Source organism: Siphateles boraxobius, unplaced genomic scaffold (genome assembly GCF_051911475.1).
Source record: "Siphateles boraxobius isolate OS27281-9 unplaced genomic scaffold, OSU_SipBor_1 3, whole genome shotgun sequence".
Lineage (NCBI taxonomy): Eukaryota > Metazoa > Chordata > Actinopteri > Cypriniformes > Leuciscidae > Siphateles > Siphateles boraxobius.
Window position 1 is genome coordinate 16,254,366 of NW_027508919.1, and position 23,543 is coordinate 16,277,908.

Sequence of the window (23,543 nt, forward strand, 5' to 3'; positions counted from 1 at the left end):
GGATACAGAATAATTCATTTCACTGAGCATTTAAAAATATATACATAGACTCTGGAACTGTAGCCAGTTTCCTAGTTCCATATTAGTTAAATGTGACTTGTTCATTTAATGGCAATTAAAAAGTTCACTGGAAAAGGATCCAGTGGAAATGGGACATGTGGCTGTACTGCTGTCATCCTATTAATGCATGCAAAGTTAACATTTGAAGTCAGGTCCTAGGAGGACTCCAAGAACAGATTATTAAGACGAGATTCATTAGGGGATAAAAACAAGCATAACAATGAAAATGGAAAATCAACTCTTTATTGTCATTCATAAAAGATAAGTACAATCAAGTCATTGTATGAAATTGAAAACATTCTCAGTGGAAGAAAGATTTTTTTTGTTGCTTGCTGTAGATTTGCATAAACATATAGTGTTTCCAGTAACACTCCCCAACCAAATAGACCTGACTAAAAAAAAAATTAAACCAACCCGTCGGGGGACAAAAGAAACAAGAAAGGAAGAATTTGGTCATTCTGCTTGTAAAACGCCTCATAATGGAAGAGAGGGGCTTGGTTAGCGTCAGCAGACACTGGACAGAAACAGATGAGATTGACAATACAGTGATGGTCCTCTGGATACAGCATCCAACTCAGTGCTACCAGGGTTTACAAACACACAGCCTCACCCTACACTCAGCATGAGCAGACCTGCATAAAAATACAAACCCATATCAGGTTCAGATATATATCCTTTAATTACCCTAACTCTTCCTTATAAGTTAACCATGCAAAATCATTTTTTTTAAAACGTGTGCATATATTTACACCACTGTATATGTATCTTCTTTAACAGTATCTTTAATAAATACTGTACTTTTCATATTGTCTAAAGATTTTTTTTTAAGAAGGCTGACAGGCACCATGTGTTCTAACGACAGATTTTGCATTTTCATAAAGATGCAAAGTAGATCAGATTACATATTTACTATTTAAGGCCACAAAGGTTTTGATTTGGAGTTGTAATTATATCATCTTGATGTTAGAGTACTTAATTTCTCTTCAGAAAATGGTTAAAATCAAATACAAAATGGCAAAGTGATCACAAGCTTTACTCCATACAAAAATCCTCACCGTCATAATTCGTTAATCATGGAACTCAATAACTTATTGTCTGCGCGCAAAAATATTTACAGGTTATCATCTTAAGGCAGAGTAGAGGAAAGGGCAGAATTGATTATTAGGATTTTTCTAAAGCATTAGAAACCCAAATATTTCCTGGGTTAAATTAAGAAGCTATATAAGAGGATAAGGTCAACCAGTCATTTACTATCATCACATTCCTTAAAGCGATATCCCAACGCCATGGAAACGTGGGATGTGCGTGAGTGTGTGCAATGACTGAAATGATTCTCAGAACAAACAAGCCACCCTCAACAGGGCTCCTTGGTACAGCTGATTAGAAGAACATCGAAAATCATATAATCATCCAGTTTGAACAAACATTTCCTGTGAGGCTTTATTTGACATCTTTCAAGTAGTCTTTGTCTTCTAGCTCTTCATAGCTTCTTCATGGTCACATCTCCTGAAAGATTGTTCACTTAATAATTTGCAATTCATTTCCCAAAGTTGGCAAAATCTGCAAAGGCATCTTGTTTAGGCTGTCCCATGGCAGGGTTCATCCCCATGACCGGCATTCCCATACCCATGCTTCCTGGCATCCCCGTGGCAGCTGTAGACATACCCATGTTCATATTCATTCCCATCATGCCCTGATTGACTGGCATCCCTCCCATGGGTGGCATGGACATGGCATTAGCTGTCATGCCAGGCTGCATGCCCATGTTCATTCCACCCATCATGGTGTTGGTGGGCGGTCTGACCATTGTAGTGGCAGTCTGCATGCCCAGGTTCATTCCAGCAAAGCCCTGAGTCATCATATTGACAGGAGTCGGAACTCCTAATTGCAGGACACAGAAAAATAATAAATAAAATATAAAATAAGGGCTGACAATCCATTAAAATAATCAGAAACTTTTTATTTTAGGTCCTCAATTGTTTTTGGTGTATACAATGTCAAACTGATTAAATGTGTTCTGTGTTTGTTTTTTGTTTTTAATACACCAGTGTTCAAATGTTTTGGAACGGTAAGATTTTTTTAAAATGTTTTTGAAAGAAGTCTCTTATGCTGACAAAGGTTGCATTTATTTGATCAAAAATACAGTAATAAGCAAATTATTATTATTATTATCAATTATTACAAACAGTTGTACTACTTAATATCTTTGTAGCAAAAAAATGATTTTTGTCAGGATTCTTTCTTGAATACAAAGTAAAACAAAACAAAGCATTTATTTAAAATAGAACATTTTTGTAACATTATAAAATGTATTTACTGTCATTGCTACCATGTATGATTTGTTTTAATCTTATTTGGAAAAATGTTAACATATTAATTGAAAATGCCGTAAGGTTTCAAACTAACAGTAAAGTTCTTGATTCTAATCAAATTTCCTAAATTTCATTTTTATAGCATAAAGCTTTATTTATATAGCACCTTTTAGGAAAAATAGAACAGAAATAATGAGAAAATAAACATGGCAGATTGCTCTCTTGATCTCTTTCTAGTTAGCACTTATACTTTTATACCATATATTATACTTAAATTTTTTAATTAATCTATTATACTTTTCCTCATCCCATACAGACTCCTAATTTTTTAACTTGTTTGAGCTCACTTAATTTACTGAACTCCAGATTCAATCCTTTCCCAGACACTCAACATCAGTGTCTATATCAGGGGTGTCCAAACTCAGTCCTGCAGAGTTTAGCTCCAACTTCCATTAACAAACCTGCCTGGAAGTTTCTAGTACGCATGTTAAAATCATGCCATGATTAGCTGGGTCAAGTGTGTTTAATTTGGGTTGGAGCTGAACTCTGCTGGACAGTGTCCTGGGCCAATCAGGAGCAGGATTGGCCCAGGTATATATGCTTACCATGCTGCATCATGTTGAGTGTGGGTTGAGAAGGTTTGGGTGGCTGCATGCCAGGGCCAAGGAAGTCCAAGCTTATGTCTACATTAGAGTTGGACCAGGTGGAAGGTACAGACACTTTGGGATTGGGCTTCTGGGCCATCGGTTGCTGGGGCATCAGTGGGCTGCCCATAGTCTGCAGTGGCTGCAAAGACCAAAAGAAAAAGAAGTCAGTTTCAGGACAAACCATTTATGACAGCACCCATTTGATCAAAAACAATGTTTCTTCTGATTTTGTTGAGATGATACTGTTCTGCTGCAATTCAAGCATGGTAATTAAAATTCTCTGATGGTCATGAATGTTTGCCAATGGCAGAATGACAAGCCAGAGAAGATGAAAGTCAGAATTAATACTCCAGAACATTGCACTGTGGTCTTTCAGGGTTATCAAGACTCTTGAGCTATACAAGACAGAAATGCTGGTTGAGGGGCATTGTCTTCCCCTAAAATTATTTCAGCATGTTAAAATGCATCTCAAGTCCCTCTAATTATAGAAAGGGGGGCTTTTATCTTTAGCCAAACAAAACTTGCCATTTTAAAGTAGGTCAGGCTTTTAGCATGCAAATATTATCTTTGTGCAAGGCTTTTGTTTCAATTTAATGGTTTTCTGACTTAAACTTGTTCCTCCTCATTCTGCCATTCTCTGTGATGGGCGTCCCAAGGGGACCGGGGTTGATGGGTAATGAGGAGGGGGTGGGTGGAAAATTGTGCCGATGCTGCGTGTTAACCCTCGCTCGTTTCGCTTTCATGTTGCCTGCTCTCTAAACCGCTGGCTCTGAACCTCGGCCAGAATTGTCTTTTCTTGCGTAAATAGTGTTTAGTGTGCAGTTCCACTTAGATGAGCTGCATTAAGTACTCCACAGATGGGGGATCTGAATGAAAACCACATCTATGTGCAATACATCACTAGGTTTCATCTTGATTATTTGTGCTGTAAACATAACGTTGAGGGACGGCAATACACCAAAGTCTATTAAATTGGGTGATGCCTCATAAAATGCATAGGTACAGATTTGTAAGTTAGGCTAAAACTATGTATACATTGACTCTGCCTAATCAAATGTTTTATGGCTTATTTGTATTATTTTGTGGGGTTTTATTAGTCTATTAGCACTGAGGCAATATTTGTACTCCTAAAATTTGACTAAAATAAACGTATACACATTTATATTCACTCAATATACACATTTAAATGTAAACTACCACTCAAAAGTTTGGGGTCTGTAGGATATTTTTTTATGTTTTGGAAAGAGGTCTCTTCTGCTCACCCAGGCTGCTTTTTTTTGAACAAATTTTAATATATTATTACAATTTAAAATAACCGTTTTCTATTTGAATACATTTTTAAATGTTATTTATTCCTGAGATGGCAAAGCTGGATTTTCAGCATCATTACACCAGTCATGATCCTTCAGAAATCATTCTAATATGCTGATTTGCTGCTCAAGAAACATTTTTTAATTATTATCAATGTTGAAAACAGCTTAATATTTTTGTGGAAACCATGATACATTTTTTCTGGATACTTTTACTGTCACTTTTGATCAATTTAATGCAAAATTATTTATATATATATATACTGTATATATGTATTACTAACCCCAAACATTTGAACGGTAATGTATAATTTTTCTCTTCTCAGAAAATTAACCAAAAATACTGATGACTCATCTTGAATGCAAGGGCGTAATGTCATTTGTCATCCAATAAATTTAAATTGTAAGTACCACGTGCAACCCAATAGCATGTAGCAAATCATAGTTTTGTTGATGAAAACTAAAAGCTACTTACTATTAAAAAAATTTGAACAAGCTCAACTGGAGCTTCAAAAACAAATAAAAATGTGAAAGAAAACTGTGCTCTTTAAAGCATTTCATGGAGTCCTGAACTAAAAAATAATGACTGTATGATGTAGCAAGAACTCTTTCTTCATATTATATAGATAGATACATTGAGGGAAATCTCAAAGCCAGCAGGCACCTGTGATTTGGACGTTGGCATGCCAATGGTCTGAGAGGTGGTCATGGAGAAGTTTATGCTTTGGGAGGTGCTGAAGTTAGTGGTCTGGGAGGAGCCCATTAGGTCAAAAAGGTCAGATGAGGGTGCCATGGATGCAGGGGCAGGAGCAGGGGCCACTTGCAGACCTGAGAAAAGGTCTATTCCTACAGAGTTGGCAGGCTGGGCTTCCGGGACGGCTGGTTGGGCTGCAGGAAAAGCGCTCCAATCCCCAAAGTCTCCATTTCCACTAGACGCTGGGGCTAAGGAAACACAAAAGTCTCTGATGAAATGGTGCGCAGAGGAGCACACATATTATAGAGAGCTCAAGTATCACAGGAGGAAGCTGTAATAGTTCTGAAGCTTTTGGATCAAAAGGCATATTTGTGCCTTAAAATGCACAAAAAATTGGATTTTTTGCACAAAATCCAAAATATTGCATCACATCAGGCTTTATCATCTAGCAAATAAAACAGAGGATTTGGATGCAAATGAGCAACACAAAAAAAAAATAGAGAAATGTAAGAGAACCAGTAATCAAATAATCAGGGCACTGAAGATGCATGAATATCAAACGAATCTCAGACTCTCAGTCACTTCAGCTCTGTCCCAGAAATGCACAGGGTAATGTGTCACACCCAACAAGAGCTGAAATGTGTCTTTGCTCATTAGCTTTTAGCACAGCAGCCCACCATATGGCTGCCTCCTCCTCCTTTCACTATTTAAGAGCTTTCTGCTTGGATTATTTCATAAACAGGCAGCTGAGGATGGCAAACTCTGGTCCAGCAGAAAAAAAAACATAAAAAAACAGCCTTCTGTTATATTCCCAGAACTATATTTAAATAATCTTTGTGTCTTTCAGGTTGTTCTCCCTTAAGGCTTTCTGCGAGTTTAAGTTAAAAAAAAATATATAGAGACTTACTTTGGCCACACAAAAAAAAAACTTTTTCTGTTTCTTATTTTTTAAAGAGCATTATGATTACTGTCTTGATGGTCGACTAATCAATAATTAAGTTCTACAAATCTATCCAGATTTTCTGGTTACTAGTTCTGATATTATTAGTTAAGGGTGCTTTAAATATTGTGCTAGACTGTTAGACAGTTTGCACATTAAAATCTTCTCAGAGTAGTTATGCATTTAAATTCATCCCCTTCAAAGCACTACTGTAAAAGCTATGCACATTCAGACGGATGTCTTTGGACATAGCATATTTTTAAGTTGGAATATCTTAAGTTTAAGATAGTCTAACTTTTTAAAGTATGTCAGTTTTTAAAATACCATTCAAATGTTTGGGGTTGGTAAGATTTTTTTTTTTACGTTTTTGAAACGTAAACTCACCAAGGCTGAGTTTATTTGATCAAAAAATACAGTGAAACAGTAAACTTGTGAAATATTATTACAATAATATTTTTTTATTTGAATATATTTTAAAATGTAATTTATTCCTGTGATGCAAAGCTGAATTTCAGCATCATTACTCCAGTCTTCAGTGTCACATAATCTTTCAGAAATGATTGAAATAAGCTGATTTGCTGCTCAAGAAATATTTCTTATCAAAGTTGAAAACAGTTGTGCTGCTTATTATTTTAGTGGAAATACTTTTTTTGTCAGATTTCTTTGATGAATAGAAAGTACAAAAGAACAGCATTTATTTGAAATAGAAATCTTTTGAAAAGTTTTTACAGTCACTTTTTATCAATTTAATGAGGCCATGCTGAATAAAACTTATGTTTTACTGCCCCAAACTTTTGAACAGTAGTGTATGTTGTAGTAAGAAGATGTAAAAATAATAATATTTATTTTTGACCTGATAGTGTGTTAAGAGTTTATATAAACATACCAGCTGATGATGGAAGAGTGGCTGCAGCTGCAGAAGAAGAGAAATCAGCAAAACCTCCAATCAGGTCAGATTTTAAACCTAGAATGAAAGAGTGGTTCAATTATGACATTCTAGATTTGCAAAACATATAAATTCCTAACTAATTTCTTTAAAAAAAAGACAAAAATGGAGAACATACAAATAAGAAATATCTGTTAGCGTCTATAATGGACATACACACTGTGTGTGTAACTCACGTTACATTCCAGCAGCCTGTGGCTGAAGTTATGTAGAGGAGGAAATATGCAGCTGTTTGAATGGCAGAGGAGGGAGCAGGACAGTTATGAGGAGAGCTACACATCTGCTCAGCACTACACACCCACCAGGGACCGCTTTGACATCTGGCCACAGTGACTAAATGCTTCAGTAGGCAGCAGGAGCGCAGGAGAGTGCATATGCTAAACTTCACTGTGCACCCCTCCTTTTCAGCTGGATACATCCACGCTGCCAAACTAATGGCAAAATGCTTCTTGCTACTTTCACTTATCTCCTCATCCATTCTTCATGAACATCAACTACAGCTTGCACGACTACTAGGCTTGCTCCGATAGTCAATGTTAACGGTGTTCAGAAGAAACACCGGCTACATCACTTGCCCACCGTGGCACCGCCCTGATATGCTTAAAGGAGTAGTTCACTTTTTAAAAAACTTTTGCTGATAATTTACTCACTCCCATGTCATCCAAGATGTCCATGTCGAGTCATTTCGTTCATTGAATGAATGAAATGACTCGAAAAAAGATTTGTTCATTTTGATGAACGAGTTCGAACAGGAGAGTCACGAACGTGCATCACAGAACAGAGCAAGGCGAGCAATTGTGCTTATAAAACTTAAACTTTTTTTATTTATTTTTGAAATGACCGATCGTTTCGCAAGATAAGACCCGTATGCATCGTCTGGTGTCGTTTAAAGCCATTTGAAGCTGCACTGAAACTGTCATTTGGACCTTGGACCGTTTGGTACCCAATGAAGTCCATTATATGGAGAAAAATCCTGGAATGTTTTCATCAAAAACCTTAATTTCTTTTCGACTGAAGAAAGAAAGACATGGACATCTTGGATGACATGGGGGTGAGTAAATTATCAGCAAAAGTTTTTTAAAAAGTGAACTACTCCTTTAAAACATGTTTTGTGGACATAAAGCACTCTTTGGATTTATTTTTAGTTTAGTGACTTGAGCCAGAACTAATTGACTAGTTTGTGCAACCCTACTTCCATTAGGGATGAACCCTTCAATATTACTCCTCCCAAGCATCCGACAGTGACTTGTTCTTGCATGTTCAATTGTTGAGGTAGTGCTGAACCACAAAGCAAATAAATGATCTAAAATATTTTCCTCTGCCAAGGTCACCTTTGGAGGCTGGTTGTGCAGGTACAGGATCCGCCGAGAACAAGTCCACCAGACCAGAACTTGGCTGGTTCACTGCTGATGTTGTCTACAGCAACAAAGAGAGGACAAACTGAAAACACGCCTAACACCTACCACAAGATGTCAGTGTAGAGTCTAAGTTTCTTTTAAATACAAGTTTAACATTTAATTTTTGTGCCATTTACTAAGAAACCTCTTGTTGAAGTTGATTATTTGACGAGTCCAAGTGCCAGAGAAGTTAATTATACAGGAAAAATACTAGTGCTAGTAGCTATTGTTTCTTCGTAGTGTTTCTCTACCTGGCTTGTGTTTGAGTCAGTGGAGGGTTTATCGCCAGTGTAACGCGCAGCTGCTCCCAGGTCTATTGTTTTGGATGGAACACCTCTCTTACGAGTGGCAGTGGTCTCCGTGGCCTGGACGATCTGGACGCTTTTTGTTGTCACCGTCTCTTCGTCTTTAAATTCGGATCTCCCCGTCTGCCCGTTTCGCGTTCCTCGACGGTCCTCATCTGCCTCACTATACAGAGGAGATAAAGCATACGCTTGTGTAAGATTACTAACAAAATGCTTTCTTTCTTTGAGAACAAGTAGACAAAACACAATTCGTCCATGACACAATCAGTACAAAATGTTATAAACAGCTGTCAACAATTTGTTCATTTAATTAGTTATAACGTTTATGCCATTTGTGTTACAAAAAAAGAGAAAAGGTGTTTCCAGGTGATCTGAGACAGCCTGGGGGTCCTGACCTGAATCTGTCAGGCGAGTCGTCCCTGTCTTTTTTGCGGAACATGTTGATTGTGTCATCAATGGTGCTTCCAATCTTATCGCTGATCTCTCCCAGTTTCTCACTGAAAGGGAAAGCCCCCTTGCTTTTGTCCCAGTCTTCATCCCATTTCGAGCGTGATTCTCTGAAATCAAACCTGTCCTCCGCTGCAGAATGCATAAACAGGATAGCAGCGCGTTATGCTATATACACATATTATAAAGTCATGCTTCATTTAGAATTAATATATGACGATAAGGAATAAAAGGGTGAATCTCATGTCTAAGCTCACTGATATACGTTTATGACAACTAAGCAGATTTTCCCGACCCAATTCAAATTAATATGTTTTCTTTTGAGGTTGTTTGTAATTTCCATTATTCTAAAAGTTGATTCTTATTAGAATTAAATCACTTAATAAGCATAAATTAAAGGCAATACAATAAATATTACCAAGTTATAATAAATACTTAATTTAAATAATATACCCTTTTTTTTTAATTGTACTTTTTATGAAGGGGGTGCTTAATTGTCATGAAAATAATACAAAAATGCAGTTGTTATGCAAAATATAATTTAATTTAGTTTTTTTCAGGTGGTGAGGTGAAATATGACCCGGTTTAAGATTCACACACACTCGATATCAATGTAAAGAGAAGTGAGATGAGGCTGTAAAGCTTCATCTTAGGTATATTCTGTGACTGTACTGTGGTTACATTACTGGATAAATTTGCAAGCCAACATCTCAAAATCACATTAAAAGACATATATATCAATTTTTTACTCAACTTTAAAAGGTAAACGACTGTCAAACTAAAACAAGAAACCAAATTAAATCTGAAACAGCCATTACAAATCATGCATTGCATTTTTTCCTTTCCAATCAAGGACATCAAAACTATAATTTATGTTGTCATGTGAAAAAGCAGATATGCCGGGTATCAAAATAAAGCTACAGCACAGTTCACACATCTGGCAATGCAAACCCTTCAGGGATAATAACAGTGGAGAGGAGACAGGGGACATCCTTGTTTTCAAATAGTCCCTTTTAGATAAATTCCTTATGATAAATGTGTTTGCTGTGTGGTATAAAACACCTTGTATACCTTTATAAACATGAAGGGGAGGACAGTGTGTGTGTGTGCGCATGTATAAGACCTAGAAAAGGAAGTTAGGAACTTACAGTATCTGAAACCCGACATACTGTCAGAAGACACGCCTATATACTTGTCCCTGTTCTTCTTGGCTTTCTTCCTCTCCTCTCTCAATCTGTCATCATCCTGGACAAACTCTAGCATCTCCTTTACCTTCTGACGCACATTGACACCCTGGTCTTTGCCATTCTCATCTGAAACACAAAGCCCGTTCATCCATCACTTTGAAATATCTTTGAGACATCAAACAGTATACATGGAAGATAAAAAATTATATAAGCTCTTGCCTTTGTGCAGTTCACTCACCTACACAATGATAGCTTTCAATTGAACGCAAGTCATACACGTGCTCTCTTGCACTCGTGACCACACGTTCAGATCCATTTCTAATCAGGTATGCCAGCAACAGTAAAGACTGAGGTAGAAAGGACAGTAAAGTTCAGGACCGATTACAGCAAAACAAAACTCCTGTATCGTCATGAGTAAAGCATACCTTGTAAACTCTTCTCCAGTTTTTCTTGTTGTCTTTCAGCATTCTAGTCCACAGCATATTCATTACCTCAGGAAACTGCTCGTACATGAACGTAGCCCTGAATTGAAACCGAAGATAGGCAAAGCTTAGCTTAGCACTCTCGATATCGTAAATATGTGTAACTGTTTACAGTTTCAGAGTCAAGATAAAGTTAACAGAAAGCATGCAGAGAAGTCACGAATAAACCATCAAAAAACCCCACTTGCCTGGCGATTTCCCCCATTAACTGTCCAGAAGGTCCCCATGGGTCGTCATTGGTGGCTTCTCGAACTTTAGACTCAGTTTCAGTATAGTTCATCACAACATTGGTTCTGTGAGATAGAGATTGAAACAAAAAAAAAACTTTCAGTAAAGTCTTTATTCAGAGTGATTGTGTGATAATCTGCAGGAAAGAACCCTTCAGCAAAGGCTAAATATTACTAATAATACTTCAATGGCAGAAAGCTTATAAAAAACAACATTTTGATAAATCAGTTGTAAAAATGAACTGAATTGTGAGACTGAGCAGACAGTTGCACAGGTGCCCTCATTAACCATCATTAGGTGATATTTGTTATAGGCACGTCAAATGGATGTCCATAAAGTTGATTCTGTTTCACATCCTTTTAATCCTTTAGTTGAACAAGATGGAAATGATATTGAAGGGGATGTCTAATAGGGATGGGCATGATTAATCGACGATCGATTATTGATCATTAAGAATTTCGTCGATCACGTTAATTTGTTATCGATTATCATTAAACTAATGCTGCTGCGTTGCGTAGTGTGAGTGGAAAGTGAACGTGTTCCCCGGGCTGGTTGGTCAAGTTAGCGCGGAGGTACCTGTGCATCCCGGCAACGTCAGTCCCCTCAGAGCGGGTGTTTTCAGCGGATGGACTGAAGCCTTGTTTACACTCGACGCGTCCGCACGAGCGCGAAGATGAGCGCGGCAAAAATGACGTAATTGCGGTATTCGGTGTGTCACAGGCGAGCGCGTCGAGTAAAAACGCCTCGTCTGTTTGGGGAGGTGCGCGCGCAGTCTGCGGAGACTCGCGCTGCAGAGCCAGGCGAAAGTGTAAACGAGGCTTGACGGTCAGGTTGCGGTCGCGTCTGACCTCAGATCATGTCATCAACATGCTTATCTTTCTCCACAAAAATCAGTAGACTGGTGTAGAAGTTGTATTTGAGTTACTAGTTATTTTTTACGAGGCTTTGTTAAGTAGCCTAGCCTAATTGATTGTTACAGTAGGTAGGCTAATCTCTCTCACCCTCTTTCTCGACTCCGTCCTTGGATAGTTTTGAGTTACATTTTGACAAAACCTGTCAGATCTAAGAATTATTATGTTTTTGGTTAAGTTATTGTTTAACATGATTTTTTTATTATTTATTATTTTGGAACAAACGAGGGTCTCTGTTTAAGAACGCCAACTCGCAGCTGCAGGTTCCGTTGCTTTCGAGCACCGCAGCGCATATATATCTTCAAGTTTAGCCTAACCGAACGTCCAGATTTACTGCCACAAGTTGATCATCTTGTAATAAAGATCTAATCGAGGAAAAACGCGCTGTATTTTTGTATTTTCATTGCATTTTTAATTTATAAAAAGTATATAATATAAAAATAAATAATGAATTTGAATATAAAAATATTAATGATTAATCGATAGTCGATCGTTAATTCTCCCGACGATCGACTAAGAAAATTTAATCGAATGCCCATCCCTAATGTCTAATGATATTTCATGCATTCTGACTTATTTAAACGGTTAAATAGTTGAATTCCCAAAGTTTTTTTTAAAAAAAACGAGTTTCTCCAAGGTACGTATAGGTTTCAGAAAGTTTTTTATATAATATATTCAAATATATATATATATATATATATATATATATATATATATATATATATAACTTTTTAATAGGAAATGACAAGTTTTCACTGGTACGCAACCATAGGGGATTTTTAAAATGGTTACTCACTATATATACACTATACTATATATTGTGAGTAACCATTTTAAAAATCCCCTATGGTTGTATAACTGGTACCAGTGAAAACTTTTCATTACCTATTAAAAAAGGAACAAAACAGTTAGGACAGTTATTCAAATAATCAAATCTCAGACCACACCTTCATTCGAATACCGGATGGCGGTAAGCAGCAAAGCAGGGCACCAAAAGCTCTTATTATGTGAAACCAGTTTAGCACTAGAGGGACATTACCAGGGTAAAGAGTGGTTATACAAGACACACGAGATCTCAGTATATGGGTGGGGTGTAGGACAGGCTCTCTGAGAATAGAGGGTGGATCAAATAAAAGCACCATATGAGGTCCTCAATCTTCCTACTCCTAGATTTTTTGTGGTTTTAATAAAGACCACGTCTAGAAAAATGTCTGTCTCAGTTTACAGCCTATTGAAAAAAATACCTGGGTATTGTCTTGCTCAATTGAAGAGTAAACTGCACAAATAAAATAAAAACTCCCTTTTCTCCTTGTTTATTCAAGGTTTAATCAGATAGATTACACAATCACATAGACAAAGATAGAATCAAAATGATCAAAGAAACAGTAAAAAAGATAAATACTGTAAGTAACTTTGGCATAGTTTGAGTTGATAAAAAAGAGGTCAAGACATCCGTTTGCTTATGTTTGCAGAGTGCAATCATTTACTCCTGAATATTTGGGGAAAACAAGAGTGTCTTAATTCTTCAAAAACACACCAAACCGGTCAGCTGCATTAACTGGTTTCACAGCTTGAAGACAATGCTTTAATTTTAATTTCAGGTACTACTGAAATTCTTTCCACAGTTATATGATCCCTGTGGTAAGTGAAATATACTATCTGCACTGATACTAAATATTAAAGCACCATTTTGGTGTGTTTTTTTTTAACTTTCACACCATTTTGGAACAAGCTGTTCATTGCTTTACCAGCATGAAGCTAAATTACACACACTTCATCAGTCCACCCATGGCTACACTGGGCAAATCGTCTGTAAAAAGGTCAGACTGTTGGAGATCACAGACTGATTTTGGAGGCAAGAGCTTGGTACATTGTTTTCAAAGTTGCTCTGTAAAAACAGGAAATGACAATGTTTTTTTGGTTGTTTTTTTGGTTATTTTGCAGGTCATGATGAGTGATGGTATTGATACTATCTTAATATTCAGTGTCATCCAGCATATAAGATATAGGCTTTTTGCTTCTCCAATATGGTAATTAATTGTAGTCTCTATTAAGTAGCTACACCCTTCAACTTACAACAATATCAGCTGATTGATTATATTATCACATAGTTTCATAGCGGAAAAGAACGTGTAAATGACACAGTATCAGGGACGTACCCAGTTAGGCAACGCCCAAACGTTTATGCAAACTCATATTTGTGAATTAAAGCCTTCAGTAACCATTTTTCTGTACTGTCAGAGAAGGATAATAAAAAAATCAAGTTGAGAGTTGCACAATAACCTCTTTAATGATGATTATACTGTATGTCATTCTTGAAGCTAAACTCATTCTCACCAAGTTTCTGTTGAATAAAAGTTGTAAAAGCCATTTTGGTTCTTCAATCGCACGAGTAAACAGACAACCCGACACACAAGTCTACAAAAATAAATTCAAAGTGTAGTCTGTTACTATGACCAGCAGTTAATTTTATGAAGGGGATTTGATTTGTCATTGACCCTGGCACTTCTCAAGACAAACATAATTTTTAATAGCTGCACTTGCCTTTTGATCAACCTTGTAAACTATTCATAAGACAGCAGTTGTGTCTGTGTGCAAGACAGACAGCACAGCTAGAACAGAGTTTAACCTCTAAATGGTTTCTGAGATAGTGAGTGGGCCTAATTTCTGAGGAAAAAAACAAAATGGAAAATTCTTGAAAATGGAATATTGGAGTAGTATGAAAAATTATTTAGCTCTGCACATTATTATTTTATTTTGAATTAATATACCCTCATAATCTTTAATCAAAATAATGTCCCCTCCCTCTTGCAGTGGCATCTCTTCTCTTCTCTGATGATGCCTTTATTGTGGTGTTTTGGGGACAACCTGCCACTTACATTAGATTACAGCAATAGCAAAGCACAACCATCCAATCAATTCCCAATGGACAAAAACAAATTCTGCCCTAAATTTTGTCTTGTCTGAGAAGCTAATTCACTCGGATATGCGTCTCAATAGGGAAGAAAAAACTATTGCAACTTCTGTTTCATGAAAGGGGGTTCCAGCAAATACTTAGGTCAAGTAGTGACTTAGTATAAAAGTGGCATCAGCCACCAATGTTTATGTAAAAGCAGTAAAAGACTAAACCACTGAAAGTGCAGAATACCACTAACCTCAAAGTAAATGTATGTTTATCTTTTAGCCTAAATGTTATTTTCATGGGACAAACAAACTGTAACATTTATAATAAAAGCATTTTTTTTTTTAACAGAAATATAACACTTAATTATTTTGTTGAAACATTTTTCTTGGAAAAAAAGAATTCCAGTTCCTTTCCTTTAAATGGTTAAAATACAAGTTTCATTCTAACTTCAGGAGTTTCCATGAAACTCATGGGCTCCAAAATAGCAGCTAACTTACGCACCCATCTTTATACTTACAGCCTTTCTAACAGGATTACAACCAGAAAGTGTAAACAGTTTGACAATTAATCAGCAAAGGACACCACACAAATATGGCCAATTATTCGCTTCTCATTTCAGGCTAACTGATTAGCTTGAACAATGCCTGGAAATAACTGACAAATATTAAGTTCTGGTCACTCTAATGCAAATAAAACGTGTGCTCTTACTTTTCTTTTAAATAAATTTCTCATTCATAATGTTAACATACGACACGTTAGTTTGGTGTGAAAATCACTATTAAACACAAGCACCGTGTTTGACAGCCAACACAAGTTTAGCAACTGTCATAAAATTAGCCACTGAGTTCAAAGAAACGAAGTTTGAGGGAATCGTTTGTCTTGCAAAGAAAATTAAGCCGTGATGAACAAGTGAAAATGCCTGATAAAGTATAGTAACCGACTGGAAAACGACTGTTCTATATACACTTTCGACTTTTAAGGGGGCAACAAAGCTGTAGTTAGCTACTGTGCTAGCTCCTGTCTCGAGAGTGTGTGACGTCAATGAGTGCGTACGTGTCTCATTTTCAACAGGTATGAGACAAGACACCAAAATACTTACGAAAACATTCACAATACTCACGCTTTATCAACCAGCTCCCTCACTTTCCACATATTCAACATCTTGGCTGTGTTGTTGTGTCTTTCAGTCGCGAAAAAAGGTGTTCCAGCCCTTGAAATCCGCTGGTCGCGCCAGTCGAGCTGTCACGACAGCCAAAGCATGAACTCCAAAGTTACGCTGCTTCAGGCAGCGATGTAGGAGCGCAGGCCAGACAGGTTATTACGGAAATGCTCCGTCACCTACGGAAATTTCGTAGGCTGCTTCAGCACAACACTACATCCTTGATGAGGATATGACATATAAACCACAACCTTCCAGAAGAGGTCAGTAAATGAGTATAAAGTTTTAAATTAGAAATAAACCATAAATGTTCCAGGGATAGGCTAGTTCACCCAAAAAACCACAGAACATTCTGTCAATTTTACTCACCCTAAAGCTGTTCCAAACCTTTGCATTTCTTTAATCTGCTGAAAAAAAAAAAAATGAAAAAAAAAAATATAAACATATAGATGCATGGTTAACAAACAGTTGATAGACCCCATGACTTCCATTGTGGGGGACTGCCATAAATAATATGGTTGGTCGGCCTACCGACATTCTTCAAAATATATTCTTTTGTGTTTGGAACAACATGAGTAAATGATGACTGAATTTTAAATTTTTGGGTGAATTTTGGGGTTTCAGTTCAGAATTAAATTGTGAAAATTACTTGCGAATCACTTGCGAAATTGAAGTAGGCCTACCAAAGCAGAATTGCAATTTTAATGTGAATTTAAACATATAATTAAAAGAGGCACGTTGTCACAATGTCATGAAACATGTCATAAACTAATCATAAATTTATATAAATTACAATGTTTGTTGTAACGTTTTTGCTGATTTATGTATTCTTTTATGTGTCATTTAAATTACTCTGAAAAGCCTAAAAGGCTTTCTTTTCCATATTGGTAATAAGAACACTGCTGAAATGTTGAAAATATTTTTGGAGCCAGGACTTTATGTAGGCCTACCTAAAATTAATAAACATGCAAACACTGTATAAATAATAATAATAAAAAATAAAAAAAACACCTGAAAAATATTCAAGTTAAAGTATGAAAATATGTTCTCTATAGAAATTATATCAAATTTAGACAAGTTCAATGTATACTGGCACTGCCAAGTTTTATCAGTCACATCAGTCAAGTATGAGACATTAACATGGTAGAAAGGAGTACGTTTCTGGGTGTCAGCTCCAATAGGTAGTCCATTTCTCAGGAGCTGAGATGCCAAGACTTTGTGTGTTCTGGTAGATGGGCCATCTTAGTGACGGGTGAAAATGGAGGCCCTTCCACAACTGACAGCCCCCTGGGATAGAGGAGAGCCTCTCATGGAAAACAAGCATTAGGGGCTTCTTGCACACTTTAAATAAATAAATAAATAAATAAATGAGGAAAAAAAAACAATGAAGAACATCACAGGAAAATGACAAAAAGAACCTATTTTACAAAAACATAGCATGACAAGAGACAGCACTTAACGTCCCCAAATGCACTGCACCCATGGGAACTGCTTCAATTACTGTTGCAAGTTCAATGAAGAAAACCACAGACAGTCTGACTATCTTTATTTCAAAGATCGAGCCTATGAAGGAAATGCATTCAGAACCGAATACTTCAGAAAACATTTTCCTTGGGACACTATGCGTCTTAGACAATGGTAACACTTTACAATTAGGTCCCATATTAATGCATTAACTCAACAATGAGCAATACAGTTGTTACAGTGTTTTTTTCATCTTTAACATTAACCTTAGTTAATGAAAATACAACTATTCATATACCTAATGTATTAGTAAATGCTGAAATTAACATTAACTAAGATTAATAAATGCCTTAGATTGAAGATATTTTTCATTGTTAATTCATGTTAATTAAAACACTCTTAAAAGAAAAGGCTATTTTCAGGCGCTTCAAATAGCCTACAGAACCTTTCAGGGATTTCGTTTTCATTTATTTTTTTAGTTTTAATATTTTTTTTATTTTTATTTTTATTTTGTATGAATTAAACAGCTGTTAAACATGACATTATTATGCAATAATTTAAGACATTTCTCTTTATATAGAACCTTTTTGGGATACAGATTTCTTAAAAAATTTAGTCAAGTTCTAAATAGAACCCCAAAATAATACACTAATTCAGCACTTCTGATTCACTACACTAATTCGTCAGTTTCTGTTTTATTGCACATAATGTTTACATTTATGATTATGTAAACATTGACTTCATTGACATGGACTTCAAAGTGAAATCTGAAATGGAGATATTTTGGCTGTAAGTGTTTAAATGCCTCAGTGTCTAAAATGTTCCATGAAATGGTTTGCCTTGCTTAACTGTGATATTTGATTGTATGCCCCAAAATCAACATTCAAATTTGAAAAGAAAGTTTTTACTGGTGAATTATGTTAAATTTAAATGTATTATTGAATTATTGCCAAAAAATAAATATTGGGAGGAAAATAGCATATAAAATTGCATTTTGTCCAGGTGCATCGGCATGATTATCCAGAACAACGGCATGATGTGAACCAAACTGTCAGTAGGGGGCACTGTCAAACCACATAAACAATTTCCTCTCTTTTCCATTCTTATCATCATATGTAGAGCCTTAGTCATATTTTATTCATTATGTTTAAGGTTGTTATAATTATAAACACCCTGAACTGTGGTGGTGCAATAATAGTTGGTGAATAGGTGCAATAATAGCCTACCTATTTGTAATTATAGATAATAGCATATAATTAGCACAATGTTTGCAGAGCTTGGCAAGAAACACTGAACTGTATTTAGATGAGGTTTTACAGCACTGTATAAACCAAACCATCTTAACAGAGTATCATCTGCATTATGAGCTCTGTCTCAACTTCATCTTATAATTACTGTCCCAAAACAACACACACACACACACACACACACACACACACACACACACACACACACACACACACACACACACACACACACACACACACACACACACACACACACACACACACACAAACAAATCCACACAGCGCATCCTGGTGGAAAAGCAGAAGTGACCTGTCATACAGAGAGAGGTCAGATGATGGATGACGTGTGGGTGGTTCTATCGCTTGGGAAAAAGACCCAGGGGCTGACTGCGGCCTGTGCAAGGGCCAACAATAACATCCTTAAATAAAACAGCACAAAAAGAGTCCTCATATCCCATAGTCAGTCCAATGCAGGACTAAAGAGTACAAAATGAAGCAAGAGCTGTAAAATTAGAGCAAATGCCACAAACAATGAACATTGTTTTGTAATGGCATTGTAAAAGGGGAAAAACCCAACTATGCTGAGTTTCTGCAGATTGGAAACATGTGTGGTGAATAAAATAAATAAATAAAAATGTTAGATTTCCCACTCCCACTCTGAAATGATGTACTGACCACATTTTCATGGGAAACGCTAGCATAAACTGCGGAAATTAACTAGTGATCATTGTCCCAAGGTCTTCTTTTATTAAAGGCAGTTTTCACTGGCTTCTTGAGGCTGCAACATGATTATCAGCAGCATTTTTTTAAACAATTGTAACAGGAGTGATCGAATGTTACAATGCTGCATGTCAATTTTACTGCATAACATGTCTTTTAAAGGATTTTCATTGTAATAAACGTATTTGTTTGTGTCACTCCTGAGTATTATAGTAACAAAAAACACATACCGGTACTCATTATTGTAAATCACCTTTAATCTCTTACACATACAGCATGATACAAAGTCCTGGCATAGAAAGAGTTAAAATTCACTCAGTGCTTTAGTCCAATTCCCAACATGTTCCTGTCATATTTGTGCCCATGACACATTGTGTTCTGAAGCAGAAAGCATCTGCTCTTTTATGGGCAAATTCAATTAGTACTTAAGCTGAATAAAAAAGAGAAGTCAACATCTGGAGCCGTTTCATGTTAATGTAATAAACTGGAAAAAAGGTAAGCTAGGGGAATATTTCGGTGTCAAATATTCAAGGACGTTGGGCTCAGCGACACGTCTTTGCATGCCAAAAGTTTATTCAGTTGTAAAGAAAGGGTTAAATGGAAAATGTCATGTTTATAGAGACCCCAGAGAAGAAAGACAACCTAAATATTCTTTTTAAGAAAACTGTTGTATGGGGTTTGGATGTAAAATGACTTTCTTTCTCACACCCCCAGACACCCCATTCACTAAACCTAACAGACTGTGGTATTGTTGGCGTGAGGAGAAGGAAAGATTTCATAGTAGAAAAACTAAGGGGAATTGAGATAAGACAAGCAAACAAGACCCAGCTGTGGAAAGGTACGGTTGGCAAGGCTCCAGCGAGGATGGGGAGATATTCATCTACACCCACAACCATTAGTTAATTAGTCCATAAGGTGATATTACACCTATCCAACAATGAATGCATAATCTCTACCATCCTTGAGCATTAAACAAAAGAATCGTAGAACAAAAGGGAAACGCACCACAAATAAGAACTCCATCGTGTTATAAAGATTTTGTGCAATGCTTTGTGGCCAACATTGAGTACAGAGTTAAAAACACACAGGAAAAGTGTGAATGATGTCACTCGAACCTTGTTGGTTTCACATAAACGGCAGGGTTTTATTGAGCCAGAGAAATAAAGATAGTCAGTCGCAGTTAGGAAATACGGGTTCACTGAGCTAGGTTTACTGGAGATACTGTGCCAGGCTACAATTAGACATGTTCTATACACGGAAAATATTTAAAAGCGAGTGCGAAGAACATGGGGGGGGGGCTTTATTCATGAATAGTTTATGTTTATTTAGTATGAATTCGCAAATAAAAAGTGTTGTTGGAAGGCTTCGTTAATTCTGAATACCGTATCCACTTTCCTCAATGTTGGCACCGTAAATTAGGCCTTCAATTTGTAATGCAGCTGCTAATAAGTATATAAAACAGAACTTGGAGTAATTCTCAGCATTGACCTCTCTACTTCTGAGAAATCTGAAAATTGCTATAATATACACATCCACATGTCCTACATCTATGTATTTTTCTAAGAAGACCACACTTTAGCAGTGGATCGCACTTGCAAAGGTGTCAGAAACAGTGTGAGAAATAGCATTCTGCCTTCATCATCAAGAATAAGCAAATTTGAAGTCAAGACTGCATGATGGATGCTCAAAGTATAGCACCACCTCAATAATGGTGACCTGATCATGAAGGCTCAGGAGTTAGCTTAGGCCACAATGAATTTGACCATCCCTCTCCAACTTTATTTTTCTCCCGTTATCAGCACATCCCTTCATTGGTCTTAATTTCCCTCTGCAAACTTATGAAAATGCTCCGTGATGATTAACACAGACTTAATGACCTGCAAAAACAACAGCGGCTCGTGAGTTTCTTCAATTTGCTGTTGCCCACCTCCCTCCCCCATATAAGGGAACAATATACCCCTGCCTTGCTCTCATAAGGATTCATTACCCTGTTCTGAGATTTCCAGGCCAGGCGAGGGAAGCGTTATTTCCCCTGTGTTGGCTCTCACATTGGCAGGGCCATTACTCTTAACACTCCTGCAAAGGGGCTAATGGGGCAGCTTTACTGACAGAGAAGAGGAAGGGGAGGAAGAGAGGGAGGGGGTGGGTGGGTGGGTGAGAAGGGGCTAAGATGATATGGTAATCAGAGAGGGAAGGGATTTGGGAATTCCGAGTGCATGGAAGAAGTGGGAATGAGAAGAACATTTTTTAATTTGTTGAACTTGGGCCAAAATTACAAAGCTTGAAAAATTAGATAATGAGGCAAACTATCGTTCTACTTGTGCCCATGATTACAAAAAAAAAAACATTAATTCAGTTTAATGTAGTTCTGTAATGTGGATACTCGTTTACTCTTTGTAAATGACAATGTTGAATGGTGGAAGGTGCTAAAAGGTGAATGGCAAAGTAGCGTATGATTACATTCAAACATGTAATACTGTTCCAATTGTAAATAGACCATCTCAGTTCCAGAATGAGGAGACATTAAGGTTGTTTTAACCATGCTACAGTGAGCAGCCCCTGCCAATATCCAAGATCTACTACTATTACAGGCCAAACAGAGTGCAGGGCAATTACAGGGGCAATTAAACTCGAATGTGGAGATATAGATTGGTGGGGACCCCCAAACACTGCAAGCATCCCGAGACATCAAAAGAGAGTAAATGCTGGGGGTCAAAAGTCTGCCTGGGCAAGGTCAAATACCTAAAACCAAAAAAATGGAAAGAAAAACACTGCAGAAATGCAATAATATAAATTAACCCCAAAAGATAAACAGTTTCAATATGTGATGCAGAAATAATTCACTGTTCTTGCCACATAAAAACAGCTCTTTGAGAAACTGAAAGATGTTAGGATCAGATAGATAATTTATTTAGTTTATAGCATATCTCAGTTGCTTGATTGCTTGTATTATCGCAAAATGTATAGATGATAGATGTATTGTTATGAGCTCACAAAAACTGTAAAAAAAATTGATTTCATTCTTAGATGTCTAAGATCATCCTTCCAGAGTCTTCTGTCATTTTAATGATAAATGCAAATAAGGTTTGAAGATATTAAGATATTGTAACCATCATGATTTTCTATAATGCTGCTTTGAAACAATGTGTAGTGAACTGAAAATCAATAAGTTGATTTTATTTGGTACAACTATTAAAAGTATGTGAATGAAGTTAATAGAATGATAAATAGACCTATTTATTTTGGCATTAGACAGGGGTGTAAACATTTTCCAAATTCACTTAATCATATAAACCTTCATAGAATAACCGAAAGCCAATTAAACCCAAATAAATAGTTTATATATATACTATGTGTGTGTGTGTGTGTGTGTGTGTGTGTGTGTGTGTGTGTGTGTGTGTGTGTGTGTGTGTGTGTGTGTGTGTGTGTGTGTGTGTGTGTGTGTGTGTGTGTGTGTGTGTGTGTGTGTGTGTGTGTGTGTGTGTTTGAAGGGATAGATACAGTCAGCGTTGGGAAAACTTACTTTTAAAAGCAATGCACTACATTATTGTTTTGCTAAGTTACATTTTATGAAAAGTACTGTGTTACATTTATTGACAATAAAACTGGAATGTCTTAAAAGTTAGGTCTGTTTGGATCGATGTAAAATTAGGCCGGAGGAATTTAGCAGAACAATTCAGTATGACACTGAAGCTTCTTTTCATGTACTAAAGTGATCGATGTATCGTTATGATCTCACAAAAACTGTAAAAAAAATTGATTTCAATCTTAGATGTCTAAGATCATCCTTCCAGAGTCTTCTGTCATTTTAATGTAAAATCTGTGTCTGGGAAAAAAGGCAAGACAATAATATTATTTAAGTCCTCTGGTCCCTTGGTGCATAATGTCACAGTCTCCCACAATGCATTGCTTAGTACGGTGCCCTTGACTTCCCCCAGTCCACAGTCTCAGCCAATCAGCCGCCTCCTCCAGGGACCAAACCTCATTAACTGCTTACAGAAAGATATTCTCTATTTAATTGCTCCTCTTAATAGACCCGAGTATGGAGGAGTGACAGCTGTGTACATGCACACACACACTCACAAATACGCCACAAATCCATGTACAAATTCTTCAAGAGATAATAATTAATATAACTTAAATGCATTGTATAAGAGAGAAAAGTGTGAAGAATCTTGATCC

The 23,543-nt window shown here is 36.7% G+C and overlaps 1 protein-coding gene across 1 annotated transcript; it reads right to left on the minus strand.

Annotated features, from left to right (window-relative positions):
• Positions 1-287: 287 nt before the first annotated feature.
• On the minus strand, positions 288-16,178 carry clint1a (clathrin interactor 1a). The gene is made up of 12 exons (XM_077248019.1): positions 15,892-16,178; positions 10,916-11,020; positions 10,671-10,767; positions 10,484-10,592; positions 10,207-10,371; positions 9,007-9,190; positions 8,558-8,774; positions 8,241-8,325; positions 6,850-6,927; positions 4,994-5,271; positions 2,978-3,158; positions 288-1,941 (listed from the first exon to the last, which is right to left on the minus strand). Exons 1-12 carry the CDS (start codon positions 15,930-15,932, stop codon positions 1,598-1,600), a joined length of 1,884 nt encoding a protein of 627 aa, XP_077104134.1. The 5' UTR covers positions 15,933-16,178; the 3' UTR covers positions 288-1,597.
• Positions 16,179-23,543: the final 7,365 nt, after the last annotated feature.